Here is a 27,897-nt window from a genome sequence, read left to right as displayed (position 1 = left end):
TCAGATAAAATCAGAACCAAAGATACGATTTTCTTTAAATGGCTTTGTAAATGAAAAATGGGCGAAGCTGAATGATGTTTAAGTGCCAAGTTTATCTCGTGTAAACCAGATTCTAGCAATCAAAACACGTTGTTTGCCTACAACAATAAACAAAACTTAGTTCTGAAGTTAGCTTGTCACATTTTATTCATCTAAAACACCTAATAAAACTCCCCTTCACTTTGCAATAAGTAAAATCAAACCACTTGATCTTTGCTTTTAATAGGAAAAATTAATAGTTAATAGGGAAGTAGTTTTTCAAAAAATCAAGTTACCAGTCAGCTTTCATTCCTGTACCAAAATTGAAATAGTGTGCTTTTCTTCTGATTTTAGTTGAAGTACATGAATTCACAATATATTAAAATAAGCTTGGCTAAACTGTAATCCAGCTTCATCCCTATATTTACTGCTTTTTTCCATGTGGGCCTAGTCACCAATGTACCACTGAAAGAGTGCTAATTTGCCCTTTGGGTTGGATTTTAACCAAGAACCCCTCTGCCTCTTTCAGTGGTTGAACTGAATGTTTAAGCTTCTATCTTATCAAGAATGTGCATATACTTTTGATAATTTGGGTGTGCAGCATTTCTACACACACATGGATAAAGACGGCGCCCATAACTCCATGTGAAGGGTGCACACACTAGTAACAGGCACAAATGTCTTCAGCAGTTCCTTGGGATCAAGGATGACTTTCCAGTTTTTTGTGTTCTATGGTGGCTGATCAGACACACCTGGGTACCGCAGATTCTTCCACGTATGGGATGGGAGGTGCCTGGTGGGGCAGGCAGGTAGATAGTTTATGAGGCAATGAGCTCCTTCTGTCACTTACACTTGGCTTCTGTAAGCTGCTAACGCATGCACATTGCTTTCAATACCATCCTGAATGCTCCTTTTCCACTTTGAGTGATCATGTTCCAGAGATTCCAAGGAGTCAATGTAGATATGGCATTTCTTCAAGCAGGCTTTAGGCACATCACTGAATCTCTGCCTGGTAATCTCTTCCCAAGACAGAGCTCAGAATAGCACAATTGTTTAGGGAGTCTAGTGTCAGGCAATTGAATGATAAGCCAACCGAGTGTAACTAGGGCCTCAATACTGGGGAAGCTAGCCTGGAAGAGGGCACTGATGTTCATTTGTACTCCACACAGGGAAGCATTAACCTTCACATATAACATTTACTAACAAAGCTGCAGCAGGAACTGCTGATTTATAAAATCCACGTCTTGGTTCAGATGAGCATGCTTCTTTAACTTCATGTAGTGCTGTAAGCTGTAGAATGAATCAGTGTCATGAAGCCCATCAATACAACGTCTTCACAAATTAAAAATAACTCATTATCGAAGAGAAAGATTGCTAAGTCTGATTCAGGAAAAAATTCTCCAAGTAGTCTATTATATCTTATTTTGTTTATCATTTACCTCTGTAACCACCACTTCAGGTTCTTTCATTGGTGTCTCACTCTCAATCTCAATTTCTCCTTTATGGGTTATTTTTGTAATTGGTCGCCTTTCAACTTCCCTTTGTTCTTTTTCTATCATTTCAATCATCTGTGGATGAAATAAGCATACTTCACATACACTGAGGTGAAAATCCTCAAGAAAGCTTATGAACACATGATCTAATAATCCATACTCCAAAATTATTTACACAGCAATAGGTTACTGTCGTAAAAATTCTAATTCTAACAGTTCTCATTAGAATGTACCTGGGGCATGGGACAGAAAAAAACACGAGCATAACCAACATGCTTTGATAGAGCTTAGGTTTCCTGATTGCAACACTAACAATAACTAGTTAAAGAAATGGGTTATTTTTGGTATTATGATCAGTAAACTAGGTCACTAGGTCAATCTAATCTGTCACACACGCTTTCCCATTTATTGAAGCACTTAAAGAACATTCTGCATGATGCACTAATAAAATAAAGCTAACTACTAAAATATCCAATTCTGTGCTCCAAACAAATTAAAAAGCCTGTCAGTGATTACATTATTAATAGCTCTTGGGATTCAGAGAACCACAGATCTATGAATCTTACTTCAAATTTAGAACTGCAAGTCCAGAATCATTTTACCTCCACTCTGAGAAATACATAATTGCTCATTTGAAGGTAAAATGTGAAAGAAATGTACAATTAAAATCACTTCAGAGATCCTAACTATTGTGCGATTGGATATAAAACAGTAGAGTTATGAATCTGCCAAATCTGCTTTTAACTAAATAGATGCCCCTTCACTTGGCAACTGAACACTGTATGATATCCAACTCAGCAATGAAAAGAAAATAATTTCTGAAAAAGGAATAACAAGTTAACACCTTCACTGAAACAGCAGATAGATCATTAAAGTACCAACAGAAGGCGATTAAGTGTACAAAAGGATAAAAATAAGTAATATTCAAAACAGATCTTACATGTCTATTCTCTCTCTGCCTCCATGCGGCTAATTCCTTGGACGCCAGTTCCTCTGGACTCATACGAATTAAATGATCAGGTAAAATGTCACCTTTTAACACTCGTTTGAACAGCACCTGAAATGTTTCAAAGGTTTTTAAAATAAAAATTCTGATTTATGTTTAATAAAGCTTGGCTTATTTTTCTGTATAACAAACAATAGTTCAGTAAATCATAAATAATTTCAAGATGAAGTTGAATTTTTAATTGTCTTTGGTATCATTTTAAAGTATCAAGACAGGCAGATGAAGTCATGATAAAAAATTTTCCAGTGAGTCGTGTAAGTTTAAAGGGAGCGTGGTAACTGGGGTCCCAGGGAGCAGAATCCAGGGCCTACTGAGTGGGAAGGGAGCATGGGGACCTAGGCCCCAGTGAGTAGGAAGGAAGCCCTTGGTGACTGGGAAAGGAGCATGGGAACCGAGGCCCTGCTGAGTGAGAAGCAAGTATGGGAACCAGGGCCTGGTGAGTGGGGAGTGTAGGAACCGAGGCTCTGGTGAGTGAGAAGCGAGCAAAGGAACCAACCCCTGGCGAGTGGGAAGGAAGCACAGGTACCAGGGCCCTGGAAATTGGAGAGGGAGCACAGGAACTGGGGCCTTGGCGAGTGGGAAGGAAGTGTGGCAAACATTAATTGATGAGATAGATGCCAAACCATTGGAATAAACAATAGAAATATTTCAATCTTCAGAATGTCTTTATTAAAGATCATTTTTTTCAGTTCATTATTCAGGAGGATAGTGTCACTGGCAAGGGTCAAATTTATTGTGCATTCTTAATTGCCCCTGAGAAAGGGATGGTGAACAACCTTCTTAAACCAGCGTAGTCCTTCTGGTGAAAGTGTTCCCACAGGGCTGTTGGACATGGATTAAGATCCACTAACAATTAATGAGGCGAACTAATTTGTCAAATTAAACCAACAGAAGCAACAGTACTACAGTCTGACAAAGTATTGATTATGTACAATGAATGAAAAAAAACATCAGGCAAAGCTACAATAACCTCCAATTTTAATATTCTTTAGTATTTACTGAAAATTGACTGACAATCTAAGAATCCAGGACGGTTACTTAAGTCAATAAGCAAAAGCCTGAAATAAAGGCAGAATGCTGAAAATACTTAGACAACATCTGTGAACAAAGAAATAGAGTTTACATTTCAGATCAACAACCTTTTCTCAGAATTGGAAACTCTGAGAGGTAATGGTCTTAAGATGCAAAGTAAGGTGGATGGGGGGAGGAGAAGAGGAGAAAACAGAAAGGATTGTATGTGATAGGGTGGCAGACAGGAGAAATTTAAACAAACAAGTCATACTACCAGGTAACAAAAGGCTAGATGACGTGAATATACAGAATAGTTAATTGAGATTACTAAAGTAATGCTGGAAATCTGTTATATATGCTGCAACTGTTCATTTTTTTGAAATGAGTAAATTCAGTGTTGAGTCTGCAAAGCTTTAACATTCCTAATCAGGAAATTAGGTACTTTCCTGCCAGATTACATTGAGTTTCTCTTGAGGAGGCCGAGGACAAGAGAGAAGAAAGGATTGAAAGCAGAAATGTTGGAAATGAAAGCAAAGTCAAGGTCGCTCTTTACAATCGTGTTGGGAAATCCACAGTTAAGGAGAAAGAAAGAACTGGTATACAAAGTGGCATCATCAAAACAACATGACAGAAAAGAAGGAACTAGGAAAATTCAATGAAAGCAGGGCAGATGAAGGCTTAGTCACGGTAGCAAGAATTTTAAAACTAGAACACATTTATTTCACCATTGGGGAAAATATGAACAACATTTTTCAATTCCCCTGAAAGCAAAGTCAGAATATTTTTCAGAGTACAGTTAAGTTAGCACTTCCATCTCACTAAATTGTTTATATTTATGCAAAAATAGATAATATCTCAGAAACCTGGGTTCAATCCAAATTTCAAACCTATTGATCTCATAGTCTGAAAACCTTCCATCTCACATTACCAGCTGGACTTTTATTTTAGTCCAAAGCCACATCCTGCAAATAACCAGGTGCCAGGACATGAACAGTAAGAATCAACCATTCAGAGAACACAGTCTTTTGAAAATACCCAACATGCACTCCAAAGTTTAATTATGCCCAGCTTTCTGAATTGTGTGAACCTGCAGTAATCCTGCTCCGCTGAGTGAACAACGCACCCGTGAGATACCTTTATGAGGCCGGTGGCTTCGATTTAACTTTCTATAATCTTTTGCAAAGAGCTTGAAATGAGGGAGTAGATGAGCTTGGATTCAATTAATTAAAATCTCCCTTGACTTCTGACAAGTGAGCAATTCAGAAAGCAGATTCACATCAAGTATGAGATTGATAAAAGCCACTCCAAGTATATTAAACTCAATGTTTGAAAATTTAGTTGCACGCTTTAGGAAAACAGTTACTTGTTCATTCCAACTGGATATTAAACAAAGAAATCTGACAATGAAATAAAATACACTTAACACCCAAACAGATTGGGAAAGAGAGGGTAAAGAAACAGAGGGTAAAGAAACAGAGAAAGTAATGGATTTTATTAAATCAGTGTCTTTCACAACCTCACACATAACAAGGTGCTTTATAGTCCATTCAGTACTTCTGAAGAGTAGTCACTATTGTAATATAGGAGACACAGCAGCTAATGTGCATGTAGCAAGCTCCAACAACAGAAATGTGACAATAAACAAATTAGCAGCTCTACTGACCATGGCTGAGGGATGAAGTGACCAGGACGCACTAAATAACCTTCCCTAACCCTTCAATATAATATTGCTATGGGACCTTTTAAGCCCAGCTGAAAGGAGATGGAGCCTCTGGTTAACTTCTGTTCACAAAGATAGCCCTCTAAAGTGCAACACTTTGCATTGGTTGTTGAATCCACAACTTTCTGCCCCAGTGGGTAAAACACTGTGGCTCAGTGTCTGCTGCAGGTCAGTGTTAACTATCTTGCATACGTGTACTAACACTGAGCTACGACTGCAGTTCATTCTTATGGACAAGACACACACGATCTCTTCTCAGGCACTTCCTTGGGATCGAGGATCACTTGCTTCCTCTCCAATTCTGCAGGTTCGAAGCTGCCTGATAAGGATCCAAGTGAGGCACAAGGTAGTCGATAGGAGAAGTAGGTTTGGGAGATGGTATGCTCAGTCCGCAATTTACATAGAGCTTCCATGTACTCCTGAAATATGGACTCAAAGTCCCAAATGCTTCTTCCCCATTCTGAGCTGTCATAGGCAAGGGATTTCCAAGACTCCTCTTTCCACTGGATAATCCCCTCCTAAGACAAAGCTTGGAATAGAAATGTTGATTGTTTCTCTTCCCATAGATACTACCTGACTCGCTGATTACTTCTAGCATTTTCTGTTTTTGCTTAGAACAGAATGTTTGTTTTGGGAGTCTGGTGTCATACATGCAAATGACATGGCCTGTCCATAGGTGCTGGCTGCCTCAGTGCTGGGAATGATGCAGTTGATAATATTGGTTTGCTTATGTTGCCAGTGGATTTGGAGGACTTTGCGGAGAACGTTAGTAGTACCCCTCCAGTGTTTTGAGGTTCCTGTCTAGATATTCCACTTCTCAGAAACATTCAAAAGGCAAGGATAACTGCTGCCAGCTAGACATTGAACTTTTGTTTGATGATCAAGACCAGGCACATTCTTCTCCTCAGATTATCTAAGGCTATGCTGGCGTACTAAAGGCAGTGGTGAATTTCATCATCAATGTCTGCCTTCACTGACAGATGCCTCCCAAGGTATGGGAAATGCCTGCATTTTCTAGGGTCTTGTTATGGATTTTTATCGTGTTGTACAGCAGGAGCAGATTTGCAGAGGGCCTTTGTCTTGCAGAAATGTAAGGCCCATCCTCCCATATGGTTAGGTGAAGCAGTGGACAACGGCTTAGAGCTCTGCCTCCGAACATGAGAATATAGAACAAAGAACTATGCAGCACAGGAACAGGCCCTTCGGCCAATGATATCTGTGCTGATGCCAAATTAACCTAATCCCTTCTGCCTGCACATGATCCATAGCCCTCTATTCCCTGCATATCCATGCGCCTATCTAAGAGATTCTTAAATGCCACTATTGTATCTGCTTTCACTACCACGCCTGGCAGCACATTCCAGGCACCTACCACTCTATGTGAGCATTCATAAGACCATAAGACATAGGAGCAGAATTAGGCCATTCGGCCCATCGAGTCTGCTCCACCATTCAATCATGGCTGATTTATTTTTCTCTCTCAACCCCATTCTCCTACCTTCTCCCCGTAACCTTTGATGCCCTTACTAATCAAGAACCTATCAACCTCCACTTTAAATATACCCAATGACTTGGCCGGCACAGCCATTTTTGGTAATGAATTCCACAGATTCACCACCCTCTGGCTAAAGAAATTGCTCCTCATCTCTGTTCTAAAAGGACATCCTTCTATTCTGGGGCTGTGCCCTCTGGTCCTGGACTCTCCCACTGCTGGAAACATCCTCTTCACGTCCACTCTATCCAGGCCTTTCAATATTTGGTAGGTTTCAATGACATCCCCCCTCATCCATCTAAACTCCAGCGAGTACAGGCCGAGAACCATCAAACGCTCCTCATATGTTAACCCTTTCATTCTCGGGATCATTCTTGTAAACTTCCTCTGGAACCTCCCCAATGCCAGCATATCCTTCCTTAGATATGGGGCCCAAAACTGCTCACAATACTCCAAATGTGATCTGACCAATGCCTTATAAAGCCTCAGCATTACATCCTTCCTTTTATACTCTAGTCCTCTCGAAATGAATCCAAACATTGCATTTGCCTTCCTTACTACCGACTCAACCTGAAAGTTAACCTTCAGGGAATCCTGCACTAGGACTCCCAAGTCCACTTACACCTCCGATTTCTGAATTCACAAGTGCCTTCTGCATACTGCAGCTCAATAGCTGCAGTTCAATGGGTAGCTTGTTGGAAACGTGGGGGGGTTGGGGGGGCATAGTGCGAGAAAGACTGAGCAAAGCACTGGGGTGATGACTCAGCTTTGCTTGACAATAGAGTCAAGGCAAGACAATTCTCATCCACTCAAACTCCCTAGTAACTTTGGCAATTAGGTTCTATTGCATTATAATCTTTGAAAAAAGTTCATAAATCAGCATTTTCAAAATATAATAATTATTTTTTCAACAACTGTTATTTACGTACTTGATTTTTGGGATCTTTGAGATTAAACATCAAGCTCCTGTATTTGCTTTTGTATTTAGTATCTGTGTCCCCATAAAAAGAAAACAGCTTCCTCTCAATCCTGGCTGCAACCTTGGTTGCTCGTTCCTCTGGAACTTTCAAATCCGAATCCGAGAGCCTGAACAAAAGTGAAATTTGTTCTGTTTAGTTCAGAAATAGTTAAAATTATCAGCTGCAGTATATACCTCATGAGTAAGAGACACAAAACAAAATGAAACAACATGTAAGAGCTTTGTACTTTCCCCCATCTCCTGCAACGTTGTCCCCAAGAAATTCACCAATTTTCTGCCGTAAGCTACTACTAAATTTGCTTCCACCAGCCTTTCAGTCAGTGCATTTCAGATTAGAATAACATGATCAGTTTACGCGGTCTTTGGTTCTTTTGCATTTTATGTTAAATCTGCATCTGCAAGACACAGACACATCTGCTGCTGAAAACAGTTACTATTTATTTTGAACCATCTCAACAAATATCCCCTTAATCTTCTCAACTCTAGGGAGAATACACTTACTTTTACTCAAGTCAAGTTCCACTGAACCCTTGCTAAAGCTTTGCAGCATTATGAAATGTGATGGTCAGAAATGAAAACAATATCTAAGATCTAATCAGCATAACTCCCTTGCTCTTTTAATCAATGTTTTTATTGAAAAGCCAAGGATCCCATAAAACATTAACAATTTCTCCTGTCACCTACCAATGGTGAAATCAAAACAGAAAATATTGCAGATGCTCAGCAGGGCGGGCAGCATCTATGGAAAGAGAAACATATAATGTTTCAGGTCAATAACCCTTCGTTCCAATTTGAAATGTTAAATCTGGCTTTCTATCCACAGATGCTGCCTTAACTGCTGGGTATTTGCTGCTTGTATTTCAGATATCCAGCATCTACCAGTTTTTTGACTTTCATCAATGGTGAGTTCAAGAAATTTTCAAGATATGAAGGGAAACTACTAGATAAATAGAGGCTATTTTTACTGGTCAGGAATTCTAAGTCTGCAACTTTGTCTCCAAAAAATTCACAAATTCAGTCTAAGACTGAAGGACATAGCCTAAAAAACTGGAGCCAGGCCTTTCTGGAGAGAAATGGGGAAGATGGAAAACATTCCTACTCATAACGAACAGTAGATGTTTGGCTTCTGTGGATGGCAATATGACTGGTAGATTTTTGAAAAGCTAAAACAGTCATGTGATATGACACAAAGTGGGTTCTTTTAAGTCATGTTAAATCATATTCAATTACATAGCATTACAGGTGTGGTCTAAATGGCATAATCATGTTACAACATTTTGACCTTAGAAGTCAATTTAGCTTAACAGCCTACTGTCACTAACAAAGTTTAAACAGAAGAGTCCTGCTTCAAGAGATGATATTGCACCAAGAATGCTTTCTCACATTTATTGGTTGATTGGATGTACAAAGACAACTTCAAACTTTTTTAAAGCATAAACAAGATTTTTACCTTTTTGCTAAGATGTCCTTCAGAGATTGGCGAACATTCTGTCTAATTTGTTCAACAGTTGGTTGAGGTGTAGAAGGGCTGGTTGGAAGTGGAGCACTATTTGATCCTTTCTCTCCTTTCTTTTTCACAGATAGTTTATCCTTTAAGTCTGAAATAAAAATAGAAATGTTTTAATCTGCATTTATCATAACGTGGCAGACATTTCCTACAGCTAGAATTCAATATGTTAGACAACAGGAGAGGAGGCCTTGGGTTCATGCGTGCTTTGCTTTCCCCAAACGTGACTGGCACTCTGAAGAATATTCAGACACTTCACACAGGGGAGTGAACAAAACTGCAGAAGAAAATCAAGTCAGCAACATCCTTGTTATATATAAAAACATGAAAATAGCATAAACACTTTAATCTTCAAGTTCTAAAACACTCAATTATTCTGGCATTTTCACCAACTCCACTCCATTCCTACTTTCATCAAAATTTAATATTTTCATCCCATTGGAACTAGGCCTTTGTCCTTCCTTAATGTCTAATTTGTATGAGAAGAAATGAAATTTAGATAGCCAAGTGGTACCTGTATTCAGAAACTGGTGACAACACAGATTGTTAGAAAATTAATCACCTTTTCTGCACATTCCCCAAAATGTAATTTCCATTATTTTAGTAACTTTCTATTTCACCTTTAGTGTTCTACATCCATTTATAAAATACTTCTGGAGTTCCATCCACTGTGCAACAGAATAGTTTCTTTAGAATGGAGAAATGCAAGTCGCTGCACTGGTTTAGTTAAGAAGGGTAAGTAGCAGAAACCAAGGATTTATGGACTAGTTGGCCTAACATCTATTATCAAGGAATTATAAATGTCTACAATTAAAGATAGAGTGACTGAACACCTTGAAAAATATCCCAAGATCAGAGAGCATAAACATACATTTGTAAATTGTAGCTCATTTCTGACAAATGTGATTTGATTTTTTTTAAAGGTGACAAAAGCAGTGGACGAGGTAGTATTGATGCTGTCACAAGAGACTGCAAGTGTTGGAATCTGGAGCAACAAACAGCAGGTTGAGCAGCATCTGTTGGGGGGGGGGGGGGGGTGCGGGAGAAGGAATTGTCAATATTTCCAGTTGAAACCCTGCATCCGGAAGCATTTTGTAAGACTTTCAGAAGTGTTTGATAAAATCTCTCAGAAAAGACTATTAGTGGTAACAATTTGCATAACTGGGAGTCAGAGTTAATAAACAGGTACAAAAATCACAGCATGTGACTAAAGTCACACAAGATTTGTGTGGGTACTGCAATAATTGTGTTTATTGGATGATGGGGTAAAAAGCTTGCAATAGTGGTAATACAACAATCCTGGAGAACTTTCAATAGAGACTGGACAAATCAACTCAGCAAGGATACCCTAGAACAAAAGGCAAAGGAAGCAAGTAGGGGATAAGCTATTTTACATGTTTTGTGCAATGAAGCAGAGATAATTAGCATCTCAAAGGATTTCTTGATTAATCATATAATAGTATGAGTTGAAGTTATTATTGAGTTCAAGATTCTTATTCAACATTCTTAATCTGAAACTCGAGTCAAATTTAAATAAAGCCAATTATATAGCTTTAAAGGAAAAGCTGATTAAGGTGAATTGCAAAAGTAGGCTGGAAAATATGATGGTAGTGAGCAAAGACATATTGAAAATTCTCAATGATGTTACATCCATTGAGGATTAGGAGCCCCCCAAGAGCACATGGTGAAAGAAGTTACGGGCAGGGTTAAATTAAGAGGCTTATGATGTTGCAAAAATGAACAGTAATCTTGAGGACTGGGAATATTTTAATAACAGGAAAACCATCAAAAATTGATAAAAGGGAAAAAGCACAGAGCATGGAAGCAAGCTACCAAAAATGTATAAAAATTCTAAAGCATTTACAAGTATGCAAAATGAGAGTTAAGACGTTTCTCAGAAGCTGAGAGAAGAGAAATTGTGATGGGAAATATAGAAGTGACTAAGATGTTAAATGTATCCATCTTCAGAGCATAGAGCACAAAACACATTCCAGATAGTGCAAGGAACCAAGGGGCTTTTAGAAATGAAGAACATGAAGTAATTATTATCCGTAAGGAAAAAATTACCAGACAAAACAATGAGACAAATATCCTGAATTTGATGGCCTAAATCCTGAGGTTCTAAAAGATGTTGCTGCAAATGCATTGAGTGTGATTTACCAAAATTCTCCAATCTTGAAGTGTCCCTGAGAATTTGATAACAGCAATTATAACACTGTTACTCAAGGAACAAAGAAAAAATCGGAACTACAGATAAAATATTTTGATAAATTTATTAGAATATTTGAGGACATGACTAGCCAAATACAGGGGATGTAGTCCACTTGGATTTCAAAAAGCATTTGTTAAAAGATGCCAAAAAAGTTACACAAAGACTCAGTTAATTCTAATGCACAAGGATGGAGAAAGATTAAATTAACAGACACAAAATAGTTTGGCAGGATATAACTAGTGGGCTACAAGAAGAATCAGTGCATGGGCCACAACTATTTAATCTGTTTCAATCAATTAGATGAAGTGTGTAAATTTGTTGATAATACAAAACTATATGGGAAAGTTAAGGTGAGGGTGACAAAAAGAAGTTGTGAACAGATGAAAAGTTTGAGAGTGGCCAGGAAGGTAACATGTGAAGTGGAATTAAGACAAAAGTGAGGATATTCACTTTGGTAGCAGAACAGAAAAGCAGATTTCTTTTAAGCATTGTTGTTCAGAGAGATTTGGGTGCCCTAGTCCATAACTCACTGAAAGCTGGTATGTAGATAAAACAAGCAACTTGTAAACAAAATGGCATGTTAGCCTTTGATGCATGGGGGTTGGAATAAAAATGTAAAAATCTTAACAACTGTACAGGACATTGAAAAGACTACTCCTGTAGTACTGTGTGGTTTTCAAATCTTTATCCCTGGAAGGATACACCTACCTCAGAGACATTGTAATGTCAGTTAACAAATCTGATCCTTAGAATGAGGTTCCTATTCCAGGGCAGAAGATTGAACAAATGGGCCTACAATCTCTAGACTTTAGAAGATCTCATTGAAACGTAGGATTCTGAGAGGGATTAAGAAAGTAAGTGCTGGGAGTTGGCTTCCAGAACTAGGTAGCATTACTTCAGAATAAACATTTAGATATTTAGGCCTGAAATCAGGAGGAGTTTCTTCACTCAAATGGCTTTTTAATTCTCTACTCCAGAGGATTGGGAATGCTGAGTCATTGAGCCAAGATCAATATTGAAAGAGATCAGCCATTTGTTGAAATCCAGGGAAATCAAGTTATGTGGGGATTAAATAGGAAAGTGGAGTTGAGATGGAGCCGAAATGGAACCAAAATGGAACAGAATCAAGGGCCTACTTCTGCTCCTATTCACATTCTTACATCCACAAATCTAAATTTGCCAATGGCGCAAATATAGGAATTATTCTAATTAGGGTAAAATGAAATATAAAATAAAAAAGTTATTAGTGGACAAAATTCCAATGGAAGCAAATGTGAGGTCATCCACTTTGATCATTATAAGATAGAAAAGTACTTCCTAAATAGCAAAAAGTGGTATACTCTTATCATAAAAATGCCACGGTCAAGTATGGACAGGAATGAAAAAAGGCGAATGGAAAGCTGTTCTTAATATCTTGGGAGACTGGAGTGCAACACAAGGTGATGGTTAAACTACCCTTGCCCTTTGAGCAGCTCTGGGCTCCACACACTGGAAAGACAGCAGTTTAGATTTATCAGAATCCTACTTGGAGTCCCAAGGTTTCAATTATGAGACTACAGAAACTAAGCTTGCATTCCCTGGAACTTAGAACAGTTTTCAAGAAATTAAGGGCAAATGATATGGTAAATGGAAACAAACACTGAATGTCATTAAGGACTTTATAGCATTGGGCTATCTAAGTATTACATCTAGGCTTGTGCATGCAGGATGTGTAGCTGTCTGGGGCATAAATGAACCCAAGAGAACTTAACAGGATATAATATCCCCTTTGTGTTGACCCTGCTGTGGGAGAATCTAGAATTACAGGCCTCTGTTGAAAGATAAGCTGATGCCCATTTAATACACAAATGAGGTGACAATTTTTTTCCTCAGATTCTGGAACTCCCTCAAAGGGCAGCATTTATCTGAATTTTTTTTTATTCCAGAGATGGATAGATTTTTTATGAGAAAGGAGATGAATGGTTGTCATGAATAGATGGAATGCAGAGCTGTAGTGACAATCCTGTTAGCTATTATCTTACTAAATTACAGAGCAGGCTCAGAGGGTTGAGTAGCATTCTCTTGCTCCTAATTCATGCATGCGTACATAATAAATGTTAGGCCAATTATTAATTTTAAATCTGAAATAGGTGGTATCGGTAGAATGGGTGATGTAAAAATAGGCATTAAAAGATACAGGAAATATGTGGGATATAGTGAGCTGGCTCATAAATTAACCACAATCTCACGACATGACTGAACAGGCCTGCATATAAACCTACACCTATTTCAATATTCCTACTTATGGCTACATCCCCCATCAGAATGCAGTACTTTTCCACTGCTTTGTTTCAGCTACCACCCTATTTCACAATTATAGATCTTTACGGTTTCTTTTTTTCCTCTCAGCTGCAAAGAGCAAAGCAAGAATTTAAAAAGTGATTGGTTCTGAAACACTGCCTACAAGAGTGGTGGAAGCAGAGATTATGATTTCAAAAGGAAAACGAATGGGTACTTGAGTAATTTAACTTTGCAGGACTATAGCAATGAAGCAGAGAGTGGGACAGAATGGAATGCTCAGTAGAAATCCAGGATAGCATTGATGGGTAAAACGATCTCCATTATTGCCACAATAACTAATTAAATCATTCTGAAGAGTTTGCACTGTCTGAAAGATTTCTCTTCCCATAGATAAAATTATTGAATCAAAGAACACTGTTAAGAGAGCTTTCAACTTGACTAGCAAAAACCTTTAAGCCCTTCTGGGCAAGGTAGGAGGCAGGGAAGGATAGAGATTGAGAGAGCAAACACATAACGTCAGTTATCCCAGATCGGAGGACCAGTGTCTAAAGAAGTTTGAGCAGGGAAGATGAGAAACTCAAAATTTCAGAGATGTTTGAATGAAGCCCTCATCCTCAGTCAGAGAAAGCTAGTTAGTGGCATGTTGTCGTGATCACCTGTTAAATTGAAAACACGGTCTTCCAAATTGCTCCACACTAAAGAGCATGCCAAGCTTAAAAACCTTCTCCCATTTGATCTTTGTAAGTAAAGGGAGCAACAAGTGGCTACAAAGGTAGAGTAGGTGCAGAGATGAGAAACAAAATCTCAGATTTTGACCTCACACAAGAAGTTGAAATGGTTCTGGGCATTTTATGATTCTTGAATTGTAGATGCACTGGGTCTGAAACAGGTGGAAGGGGTGCAATACCTTTTACAGTTGAGTGGTAGGGGTGGGTAGTATTTGAGGGTAAAGTGATTACAGTAGGAAATAAGAAGTCCATTGCCCAGGATCAATCACCAACCCTGAATGATTCATCATGGGATACCTCAACACCAACAACAGCAAGTCTATTTTACAGATTGTTAAAGCTGTTGTGGAGTAGGTGAAGACTTGAGCTAAAGGCAGAGGTGAGGTGAAGATATGGGAAAATGCCAAGGTGATTGCAGAGGAGATGATGGGAAGTGTCTCTGACTTTGTTGATAGGGTCTAATGGAAAGGCAGAGCAACATTACTCCTCCTTGCGAGGTCAGCCGCCAATTCCACCTTCAAGCCAACCCCAGTCACCTAGATTTCCTTAACTGAATATTGATGCAAATAAATTAAATCAAGGCTTCTGTATTAGTGGATAGGAGATAGCTACCATTTCCATTGTCATTTCTGGTAATTAAAAAATGCAGCTTTGTAAATGTTAGATTTATTTAAGGTTGAAAGGTACCAAAAGTTTGCACAAAGCGATCAAAGTGTTTACATTGTTTGAACTGAGTTTTACAGAGTTTCCACTATTTTTTTTGCAAATTTCTACACGTTCTGAAAGTTAAAACAGACATTTGTTATAATTATAACAGATTTAATTCCTTATAATATTGCTTTACTGTCTAACAATTTCTAACATTTCTATAATAAAATTTTGAACATGGAGAGATCAGTGTCTGTGGACAGAAGGTCTTCCATTTGTCATCTCTGAAGATAGAGGTAGAGCTCCTCAAAAGGCTGCACTCCCGCAGTCCTGCTGACTTATAAGGACGCCTCCTGTGGACATGACACATCCCACTGCCGCAACTGAAAAGGGATTTTCTGGTTGTTTTGATTCCTCTTCTGCAGAGATCCACATCTCGGTCATGGCAAAAACATGATGCAGCACACAACCACAAAGGGAACCTTATAGTCACGTGTTCAATTATTCCAAGTACTCTGGGACAGGAATCAAAAGCAGCACTTTTTGTCCTGCCTTAGCTTCATCACAAACATTACAGTGATATACACTGTTGTCTCTTAAAACAGGAGTTGAATTTATACCTTTATTTGACTGGCCCAGCATCAGTCCCTTGTGGGTAGAACATAAGCCATAAAATTTTGTGGAACTGGTCACCTTCACTGCCATTGTTAAGAGTTCTGCACCACATAGGCCAAAACTTTAAGGTGATCTCAAAATTGGGAGTTGAGGAGGAAGGGAGGGGTATAAAATCTCTGGACAATTCATTATTGATTTGGTCAGACAGTCTTGAAGGTTAACCGCTTGTTAAGGCAGACAGCACAAAGTCAGTTCCTGAATTGTTAATCAAGGCAGTTCTGACTGGGCGATCTGCAAGTGTGGTGAGACTTCCTCCAGTGGTTCTCAACTTTTTGGATATGGGCAATTGGTTCTCTCCCTTAAACAAAAAGTAATGCACAACCATAAAATGAGGTGCCTTCATTTTCTCCAGAAAAGCCTGTACAATTGTGTTATAGAGCACCGAGAGATGGTGGCTTCAATTTTCTCACACTCAGCTGTTTAACACATCAGGTCACAATGAGTGCCTTGTGTGACCAAATATCCAGTCGCAATTTTAAGAAATAATGTCCTCCCTCCATCCCCAACCCTCCCTGTACGAGCTCAGCTGGAGGAAACTGAAATTTGAGGGCTGGTGGTGACCAGTTTTAAAGGATGGAGATCCACTGAGAAGGTTTTGATGGACAAAAAATAATGATTTGGGTATTGTATTTTTACACATTACTCATGCATAAAACACTGCAATCTTTTAAGCCACACAATTTATTTCGGTCCAGAAACAAAAACAGAAATTCTAGAAGACCTCAGCTAATCAATTAAATAGCATCCGTGGTAAGAGAACCCATTGAAAGCTTCCGATCAGGGACCTTTTGTCAGAGCTCTGAAGGGTCACTGACCCAAAACGTTGACTTGTTTCTTTCCACAAATGCTGCTCAACTGGCTGAGTTCTTCCAGCATGTTCTTGTTCCAGATTTCTGCATTTGCAGTTTTATTTTTTATTTGCATTCAGAATGAACAACTTACGTGAACACAAATGTGGAGAAAGCTTCAACCAAATCAGTTTTTCCTGACTTGAGCCAGCTTCATTATCCATGGGAAATTTAATTCTCATTACTTCAGCTTCTATAATAAAGGGAACTTTATCAAGCTTTTAGGCACTGCAATCATAAACAGAATGCCACAAAAGTCAACTGATCTCGTTACGGACGATTTGTCTCTTCCAACACGATGATAAATAAATATTTTGGATCCTTTGTCAGAGGAAGTAAAGGGACAGAATACTAGTGGTATAATGGAACCTAAATAAGAATGGAAGAAATTTGGTGGATTTATAAAAAAATTGTGGAGCAAAAGAAGGATATTAAGCCAACCAAACTGAAGCTGCATTAGCTTTTCTAAAGTTGTCTAGATTAACTAACAACATACACAAAGTGCTGGAGGAACTCAGCAGGTCATGCATCATCTATGGATGGAAATAAATCGTCGACGTTTTGGGTCAAGACCCTTCATCAGGGCCAGACTCATGAACTGGACATTTAAAAATGACATGTCTTTATTAAAAATTACAAAAGTGAGGCCCTTAAGACACAAGGATAGTCGAAACCATGTAATTATAAATTAACACAAGTTATGGGGAAGTTACTAGAACCAAGTTGGGACACCGTGATTAAGCATTGAACAAGAATGAAAGTATGAGCTGATCAAGGAGTCACTAAGGAACTGATCATTTTGTACAAAATGATCAGATCTCATTTAAAGTAGTCCACTTAGATTTGGGCATACCTTGAGAATAATGGTCATGGAAAGGTTACAACAGACATTCACCTTAATAAGATGAAATGGAAAATGCTTAAAATATTCTTCAAGTCAGACAGCATCAGTGAAGAAACAGCATTAACATTTCAGCTTGTTGATCTTTCTTTGAAATCTTTCAGGTCATAGACCTGAAACTTTGACTGTTTCTCGCTCCATAGATGTCACCAAATGCTGGGTATTTCCACCATTTTCTGTTTTTAATTACACACTTCCAGCAGTATTTTGCTTTTCACCCAAATGAAACAGAGTTGAAATGGGATAAAGTGTTTAGAAGGCTGATGTGTGACATAATTGATCTTTGGAATACAGTTATAGATTTGAAGGAATACTTATCAAGCAGCTATTTCATCTAGTTTGGTGACAGGTGAGTGAAGAGGGAGAAAGGGGGCACAATCTTTTGAATTAGAGCTGGACCATTCATGTGTGAAATCAGAAAGCACATTTTCCTGAAAGAAAGAGAGAAATCTGGAATTCTCTTAACCAAAATGCATCAGATGCTCAGTCAATTGAAACTTTCAAGACAGATTGCTTTACCTCAAAAAAAATAAAGTGATACGATTCAATGGCATATGAATGGAACTGAGTTAGTCAAAGATGAGCAGTGGAGAGAAGTTCAGGCTCAAACGACTGAATGGGCTACTCCCATTATGCTGTCAATGCTTGCCTTCATTTATTAGATAACTACAAGATAGTTAAGTCAACTTAAGAAACATTCCATTATGCATTCATTTAATGCACTTACAGTAGACTGCTGTCAGGCCCTTTGATGAAAGGTCGTCAACCAGAAATATTATAGATTTCCCTCGCCATAACTGCTCCTGACCTGCATTTATTTTTAAGCAGTTTGTTCATATTCCTAGATTAGTTATGTCCTTTACTTGTAAATGGATTTGATTAAGAGGTTTCCAATCAAACACAGTCTCCTTCAAATTCATAGCCTTGCAATAGTTGTCAGCTATCCATCAGTAACCTCTCTCATTACACAGGAAGAGATGCTGTGTCACAAAGGCCCTAAAAGCAGCAACTCCTTGATGTCCATTTAAAACCTCTCTCTTCCTCAAAGATCTTAAACCTGCAAGGATATTTTTTTTACATAGTTAGATATGTCCCTATAATATTCCCTGATAAACACTACAAAGAAAGTATCTTTGCTGGCAAGGTAATTATTCTTCCCAAGTTTAATCACCAATGAACAAAGAGTAATAAATACAAGTACACTAAAATTGAAAAGATCTGAAAAGCAAGTCAGGTTAGCTGATGGCAAGTTTATTAAAAGCCTGACTGTTTGAGAGAGTTGAAATACAAAAGGGCAAAGATAAAAGATCAAAAGAATTATACTAAAAATAAAAAAAGTTTGCAATGAAGGGCAAAAACTGCCTACCTAATCTGGGTTTAGAATCTGCAAGAGATTTTGACATCCCACTAACATTGGCATTGCATCAAGCAAACTAATACATTCCAATTTAGAATTCTACTTTTTAAAAGCTTTAAATAAAAACTTTTAACAACAACAATACAAATTTTCATATCAGGATTAACTGACTAGTCGGAAGGAAACTGATACAAATCTTCTGAAGTCTTAAGAAGAATCAAGGACAAAACTGGTCTTTGGGGTTAAGGGCAGGAAGGACCAGCTAATGTATATTAAAACAGTCCCCATTTTAAGGTTGCAGATTTTGCCCTCCACTGTTAGGAAGTTATAATTACAGGGTGAACAATCGACATCAGAACTTTTATAAATACAGAAGAATTTAAAGAAACTGTTGCAAAGATGTGGACAGATAAATTTTTAATTATTTTATGTATAAATGGTGATCATCTTGTCCATTAGAACTGAACTTGTTTCTAATTAATTTTCTAATCAATACATAGAAATAACATAATAACAAAAATAACAGTACTGTCTTCATTTGCTATCTTGTTATGTTCACATTTTTGACTTTTGCAGATCTGAATCTGGAGTTTAGTCCAGAGTTGATGCACCAGATCAAGTTGTCCAGGGTCATACCGTACTTTCTAAGAACATACAAGCTAAGGCATCCTACCTTCTTCCAAATATTCAGTCTGATCTACTGATAAATTGAGACATTAGATTTCAATTTAGCTGAATAGACAGGGGTTATGTAATTTAACTTTAGAATATGCAGAGAGTTCCCTGAGGAAATACTAAAGCTCTCTATACCTAATTAATAAATGCATTACACAATTTTCATCAGCATTTCAAAAGCACATATAAATTTACAAATACTTTTGACAGCTGATGTAATCAGTACCCTATAAAATATACAGTATCTGTTGACATCCATGGGTATGCTTTCCAACAACTACTTTACACATTAAAAGCTATTTTAAAACCAACAGGCATATTTTATATTAAAGCTTCAAGTTATCATTAAACAATCTTTTGACAACCTAGGATAGTAATAGAACAAATCCATAACATAATATATAATGGCAAATCTATTGAGTTTATACAACTCTAGTTTGAAACTAAGATCTGAAATTTAATCTAGCAATATCCAAAGAATAATTACTGCTTTGTACTGCTGAAAATAATTCTCTACAAATTATATCCAAACTCAATTAGACTAGAAATCTTGCATTTAATAATATATTGCAAATCCATGAACATAGAATATTAGCATCACAATTCTTTTTCCTCACACACAAAAGGAACAATACTGCAAAATTGAAAGCATGCAAACTTTACAAAGCTACAATGCATCAAGAAGGAATTATACAATTAAATGGACAACCATATACTTGTGATTACAAACAAACTTTTTCATGGCCTAAATTGCTTGAGTAACCCAAAACAGATTGAGTACTTCTGTAATAACTAAATCCCAAAATTTAGGTGCCAATATTTAAATTAAATATTCAATAGAATAATTACAACTAAGCTGTTGCTCCATGTATTGACAGACCCACCCAGATCCTATGGTCACTCTCTCATCACCTCCTGTTGGAAGTGATGGAACATCCTGTATCCGCCAACACAGATTTTTCTTTGGTTAAAAAGCTCAATGGTGATTGTGCTTAGGGTGAGACTTATGCGCCACATCTCAGCGCTGAGTGGCTATGCCATTCGTCACATTGAATCTGCACTCTGCTGCATAGTGCAAAGCAAAATACCAATGTAATGGAGTTTCCCCAATAAAATGCTAATATTTTGAATGTTCAAGGGATTTTAAAAAAAATACAAACAATTGCATACCTGTATTGGAATGATTTCTTTATTTATGAAGGGTTACCGATTTCTCCATGTGTTCGGAGATAAGGAGGCATAACAAACTTTGTTAAAGTTGAACATTGAATATCTGCTTCACAGCACCATCCATGGATGTAATTGATCATTTCAGGTGAACATGGGCACTTTAATAGTGGACTGAAGCAGAGATTCAACTAAACTTTTACAAAAACTACCTCGTCTTCTATTCTGCACTAATAGCACTGAATAAAAATTATTCACTTTTAAATAAAACCCTCTGCTAACTTTACCATATACCTGAGAGGAGTGGAGGCACACCCATTTTGTAAATCCAGGGTCCGTGAGACCTGATTAAACTGAATTTTAAATGGAACATTTCAAATGGAACATTGGGATCTACAAGTATACAGATAATAAAGCAAAAAAATTCCAAAGGTGATGTGCAAGAAAGAGTGAGATTTCCTTTATTTCAGATTTTCATTATCAATAATATTTGCCTTTGGTTCACTTTTCTAGTACTCTGATAGCTTACACAATTCTAATCAGATCTATTGCCTCCACCTATTCAACTATTATTTTATCACTGACCTCATCTGATTTTAGTCCTCTACCTCCAGAATTTCAAATAGCCCACAACTATAACCGTGAGATAGTCAGGCACAAGGTTTCTTATACAAACATAAGATAGCACACATTTGGCTCTTTCATTCAGAACAAGATCATTTCAGCAGAGGTATGAAGCTGAGCACCTCTCTACATGGAGGAGTGCAAAAAACCATTTGACAAAATGTTCTTTAGATAAAGAGGAGAAAAGTGGATGACATGTAGCCATAGAATAATCTATGGCTTATGTCAAAATACTCAGTATCAAATGTACAGCAAGAAAAATGCAAGAACAAGAGAGCTGTGCAATAACAACACTAAGGACAAACAAATATACATGAAAAGAGAAAGTACCAAAGATCCAAAGCAAACAAAAGAGGTAAACAAAATTATAGAGCAAAATAGTAAAGGTAGGGTGGATGGCTAGAAAGACTGGGAAACAAAACATGAACAGTTGAAGGACAGAGACTCATCATGAATGATGCTGAAAGAGGTAACTTACATTAGTAGGATATAGCACTTTCAACACAGAAACTATTCATAAGCATTTTAACAAAGCATAAAGCTCTACTTATCCCTTTGTCTTGGTTACTGGCCCTGAACCCCAGAAGAATGAAAAGTTTCTCCTACAAGCCCCGTGGTAAAGTAAAAAGGTGAGCACCAGATTTGAGTGACAGAGTGAGACAGCAATGCCAACACCAGTCCAACTATTTTCAGAAATTGTGCACAATTCACCAGAAATATCCTGCAAGAACTGCAAGCTTTAAGAATTGGTAAAAATGCAAGATTAGAGTAAATGTTGGGCCAAAGAATGAAGCTCAACACCAAGGGCCTCTAACTTGCTGCATCAATAGGTTGATGGGAGTTTTGTACTGACCAGAATAAGTTTGCTCCTGCTGGTGGATAATAAGCATGCTGCATCAAGCCAGAGTGGAGGGAAGAAATGGAACTACACTGTATATTTTCAAGATTGGTTCCCATGTCAGTCCAAAGCAGCAAATTAGAGTACTGATTAAAACTTTAGTGCTTGACTACAAATATTCTCACTGACCCTGACACAAGCAGCTTTCTACAGCAGCCCCAAGAACGTTGTTATTTACAGCACAGAAAGAAGCCATTCAGACATTGCATTAACTCTTTAGCACACAGATCCAAAATCAATTCCATGATCATGTTCTCTCCCTGTAGGAGAAGATCTATTGCTTTGCATATTTTGTCAAATTTCTCTCAAGAAGAACGCATGCTGCCTTAGCCACTCAAAAATATTTTTGAATTTGTTTTCGGGAAGCCTGATAGCGTAGCTTATACTTAGAGTTTGGCAGAACAAGTTAAAGGCAAGAGCAAAGCCAAGGCCCATAGTATAGGACAGCATCAAAAACTTAACAAAAGTTAGGGAAATAATAACAAAACAACATAACTTTAAATGTTAAAGGCTGAAGGAGAAAAAAAAAAGAAAAATAGGATTTGTTGAGGACTAGAAAAAAGTTAGAAATGGACACAATTTTAAATGAAAGCGCCAGGGTAGAAAGAGAGTTTACAATGAATTTGGCTCCAAGAATGTTTCTGCTTGTAAACGTCTCAATAGACATGGAAAGTACATTTAAATTACAATATTTACATTCTTGTCTCCACTTATTACATGCACTGATCTGGTCTAAATCATTTTCACGCACCTAGTTTTGGAAGTTTTTCTCCTTGACCAAGCCGGGTGGCTGCAAGGTCTTTAAGCAGTTTGTCTTTCCTGTGTTCAGGTGCTTGTGACATTCCTGTTAATTGTCCTGTAAGGCGTTCATTCACCAAATGTGCTTTTTTTGCATCCTTCACCTCTGAATCCTTAGCGTTAGTAGTACCAGTTTTCATACCAGAGGCCTAGAAATATGATAATAGAATAAATCCAGTATATAGCAACATCAATAAATATTGGCATTTACAAGGCTTTGAAATTTACACTTAGTCAGTTTACATGATCTACCAGCTTCAATTTCTTCCTGCTGTGCCTGGGTCAAAATCATGTTTCATATACAAAACATCCTGCTTTTCATTCTAGTTAGACTAAGTGACAATTCCAATATCTTCATACATACATTTTGCAAAGCACACATATACAATGAACCTTAGTTGTGGGAGGTTGATGCAGTCTATGGCACTGTTAGTGTACAAACTCCATTCAAAGGTTACCAGTAGTTCACCTTTGGCAACATGTGTCATATGACAATTTTAAAGAAAAATATGAGAATGGAAAGATGCAACCTGAATGTTTTGTTTATTAAGCTATGAAGAATGAAGAATTGTGGAGTCTCTGAAGAAGGGACCATGGTGCTCATGACCTTCGTGCTTACTCTAAGACAGAGCATCTGAATGGATAACTTTATTCATATGGTTTAAATTAAACTGATCAATATAAGCTCCATATATTAACCAAGCTATGCTGCACTGGCCCCAACACTAAATGTGTTCAAATTATAGGTCGGACTATTGTTATATTTTGCATTTCTTCTTGAACTGAGCACCTGAGAATTAACAGATTCAGCAAATTGATACAAGTCTGGCATTATTCAGAACAAAAATATAGAAGTTTAGCTTAGAAGAACAATGAAACAGCTCACAGGCATCAAATGAGAGCATGGCAAATTATAGCTTCAAGAGTAGTGCTGTGATTTCACCTCCTGTTACATAAATACATGGAACTGACTTAAGGGAACCTTGATTAATGCAAGTGGACACCAATCCACTTAAGCTACTTAAATTTAAGATAAAGTATCTCTGGTGTTCACACTTCCTTTCTTTCAGCAAGACAAGATTATTCAATAAAAATTACATTCTGACGATATATACAGTGTGTAAAATGTAAATAAATGTTTGTCACAGTTGTTGGTTGAACTACAAAGTCTAGATTGGAAGACATGGGGGTGGATGGGGGGAAAACTGGATGCAGGCATGGATCAGAAAAATATGGGGGAAAAAGGCCATTACTAGGCGACCTTTCTGATTTTTCTATTTCTTTGAGACAAATTAAACTAGATTGGCAGTGAGTGGGATCCCTGAGCAGAAGTGAGGCAGATGGGAGGCTGGAAGCTGATAAAAAAATTCAATGGCAGTGTCAGTAGACAAAACAGGCAGCAGCATGGCAGGGAAGGAGGAAAGACTATTGGATTAAAATGCATTTATTTCAATGCAAGAGGCCTGACAGGTAAGGCGCATGAACTCAGCGCATGGATAACTACATTGGACTGGAACATTATAGCCTTTGCAGAAATATGGTTAAGGGATGGACAGGACTGCCAGCTACATGTACCCTGGAACATGTGCTATAGGCAGGATAGAGGTTGGGGTGGAGGGGGGCGGGTAAGAGGAGGAAGAGCTGCATTTCTGATTAAGGAGAACACCACAATAGTCCAAAATGGAATCACTGAGGGATTGTCCAGTGAGACTTTATGGCTGGAGCTGAGAAATAAGAGAAATAAGAAGGGGATGGTCACCTTGTTGGGATTGTACTATAGGACCCCTAATAGTCAACAGGAATTAGAGAAATAAATATGCAGGGAGAATGTAGAAAGTTGCAAGAATACTAAGGTTGTCATAGGCAGGGAATTTTAACTTTCCTAATATAGACCGGGACTGCCATAGTGCTAAGAGCTTAGGTGGGGTGGAATTTGTTAAGTGCGTTCAGGAAAGTTTCCTCAGGCGACATATAGAAGGCCCTACTAGGGCAAGGGCAAAGCTTGAGCTTCCCTTGGGAAATGGGGTAGGACAGGTGACTGAGGTGTCAGTGGGGGAACACTTCGGGACCAGTGACCAAAGTTCTATTAGATTTAAATTCGTTATGGAAAAGGACAGATCTGATCCACAGGTTAAAGTTCTAAATTGGGACAAGGCAAATTTTGACAGTATTAGACAAAACTTACAAAAGTTGATTAGAGTAGGTTGTTTGTGGGCAAGAGAACCACAGGCAAGTGGGAGGCTTTTAAAAGTGAGATGGAGAGATCAAGATCTGCATGTTCCTGTTATCGAGTGAAGGGCAAGGGAAGTAGGGAATCCTGGATGACGAGGGATATCAAGGCTCTGGTCAAAAAAAAGGAGGCATGGGTCAAGTGACTCCCTACAGTACAGGGGATGCAGGAGTATACAAGGAAGATATCAGAAGGGCAAAAAGGGGGCATGAGATAGCTTTGGCAGACAAGATTAAGAAGAATCCAAAGATTTTATAAATATATTAAGGGAAAGAGTAACTGGAGAGAGAATAGGGCCCCTCAAAGACCAAAGTGAACATCTTTGTCTGCAGCCACAGGAGATGGGCGTGATCCTCAATGAATAGTTCCCCTCTGTTTTTACCGTGGAGGACATGAAGATTTCAAACGCTGAGATAGTTAATGGGGATGTCTTGGGGATAGTCTGCATTACAGCAGAGGAGGTACTGGATGTCCCAAAACATATGAAGGTAGATAAATCTCCAGACCTGATCAGGTGTATCCAAGAACACTGCAGCAAACTAAGGAAGAAATTGTAGGAGCCCTAACTGAAATATATGCATCATTGTTAGTGATGGATGAAATGCCAGAAGACTGGAGGGTGGCTAATGTAGTGCCTTTATTTAAGAAGGGCTATAAAGAAAAACCTGTAAACTATAGAACTTGATGGTGGGCCGAAGGGCCTGTTTTGTGCTGTATGGTTGATCAATTAGGCAAGCCTAACAACTGCAGTAGGTAATTTACTAGAGGGGATTTTAAGAGATAAAATATACAAGCATTTGGACCAGGGTTGATTAGGATTAGTCAGCATGGCTTTGTAAATGGGAGATCATGTCTCATGAATTTGATTGAGTTTTTTCAAGAAGTAACCAATGAGGTCAATAAGGGCAGGGCAGTAGACATAGTCTATATGGACTTCAGCAAGGCCTTTGATAAAAGGTTCTGCATGGTAGGCATGGAAAGTTAGATTGCCTGTGATCCAGGGAGAGCTACCTAATTGGATACACAATTGGCTTGATGGTAGGAAGCAGAGGGTGATCGTGGAAGGTTGTTTTTCGGACTGGAGGCCCATGACTGGTAGTGTTCCCTAGGTCGGTGCTAGGCCCATTGCTATTTGTAATCTATATCAATGATTTGGATGAGAATGTACAAAGCATGGTTAGTAAGTTTACAGATGACACTAAAATAGGTGGTGTCATTGACAGTGAAGATGGTTATCAGGATTTACAGAGGGACCTTGATTATTTGGGTAAGTAGGCAGAGGAATGGCAAATGGAGTTTAATTCCGAATAGTGTGAGGTGTTGCATTTTGGTAGGACTTTCAGAGTGAACGGTAGGGCTCTAGGGAGTGTTGTAGAACAGAAGGACCTAGCAATACAAGTACATGGTTCCCAAAAGTGGCATCACAGGTAGACAGGGTGGTGAAGGCGGCTTTTGGCACACTGGCCTTCATCAGTCAGTGCACTGAATATAGAAACTGGGATGGTATGTTGCAGTTATACAAGACGTTAGCGAGGCTGCATTTGGAATATTGTGTTCTGTTTTGGTCACCCTGCTGTAGGAAAGATGCCATTAAGCTGGAAAGGGTACAAAGGAGATTTATGAGCATGTTGTCAGGACTCGAGGGACTGAGTTATGGAGAGAGGTTAAGCAGTTTGGGACTTTTTTTTATTGGAGCGGAGGAGAATGAGGGGTGATCTTATAGGGGTGTATAAAATTATGACGGGCATAAATAGGGTGAATGTGCAGTCTTTTTCCCAAGCTGGGGAATCAAGAACTAGAGGGCCTAGGTTTAAAGTGAATAGGGCAAGATTTAATAGGAACCCGAGAGGCAACTTTTTCATCTAGAGGGTGGTCAGTACATGGAATGAGTTGCTAGAGGAAGTGGTTGAGGCAAGCACATTTAAGAAGGTTCTTGGACAGGTACATGGATAGGAAACATATGGGCCAAACGCAGCAAATGGGAAGAGTTTGGATGGGAGTCTTGGTCGACATGGACGAGTTAGGCCCAAGGGCCTGCTTCCGTGCTGTATGACTCTATGACGTAAGATAAACAGTCAGAATCTTTTTCCCAGGGCAGAGGAATCTAGAACTAGAGGGCACAGGTTTAAGCTGAGAGGGGAGAAATTTAAAGGAGATCTGAGGGATAAGTTTTTCCACACAGCGAGTCGTGACTCTCTGGAATGAGCTGCCAAAGGAGAGGGTAGAGGCAGATACAATTATTTAAAAAAGGCATTTGGACAAGTACTTAGATAGGAAGGGAGTAGAGTGATATGGGCCTATTGCAGGCAAATGGGATTAATGTAGATAGGCTTCATGGTCACCATGGATGAGCTGAGCTGAAAGGGCCCATTTTGGTGCTGTACATTGCTGTAATTCTATCACTGAGACCCATGTTCTCGGAGTTACTGACAAAACAAGGCAATAGGTTAGTGGATTTTCACAACTTTTCCTTAGGCTCCTTGCTGATTTAGTTCAAAATCAGTTATTTTATGAATTAGTAATAACCGTAGTTCCACACTACTTTTGATTGCCAGCTTTCCTTGCTGTCCGTTTACGGATCCATAAGCTCATTTTGGGCATATGATATTGAATCCAATCTAATTTACTGA

The 27,897-nt window shown here is 38.4% G+C and overlaps 1 protein-coding gene across 8 annotated transcripts in view; it reads right to left on the bottom strand.

Moving 5' to 3' along the window:
• Window positions 1-27,897, bottom strand: part of phf3 (PHD finger protein 3) — a 99,670-nt gene that overhangs the window by 33,391 nt on the left and 38,382 nt on the right. For all 8 annotated transcript variants that reach the window (XM_052024518.1, XM_052024519.1, XM_052024520.1 and 5 more), the window contains 5 exons: window positions 22,991-23,186; window positions 9,170-9,317; window positions 7,670-7,826; window positions 2,452-2,568; window positions 1,458-1,586 (listed from right to left, as the gene is read on the bottom strand). In XM_052024518.1, coding sequence (XP_051880478.1) covers window positions 1,458-1,586; window positions 2,452-2,568; window positions 7,670-7,826; window positions 9,170-9,317; window positions 22,991-23,186 — 747 coding nt within the window. The remainder of the gene's footprint in view (window positions 1-1,457; window positions 1,587-2,451; window positions 2,569-7,669; window positions 7,827-9,169; window positions 9,318-22,990; window positions 23,187-27,897) is intronic.

The sequence above is a fragment of the Pristis pectinata genome, chromosome 10, assembly GCF_009764475.1.
Source record: "Pristis pectinata isolate sPriPec2 chromosome 10, sPriPec2.1.pri, whole genome shotgun sequence".
Classification (NCBI taxonomy): domain Eukaryota; kingdom Metazoa; phylum Chordata; class Chondrichthyes; order Rhinopristiformes; family Pristidae; genus Pristis; species Pristis pectinata.
The sequence above is the reverse complement of the archived record's forward strand: the minus strand, read 5'-3'. Positions and strand labels throughout refer to the sequence as shown.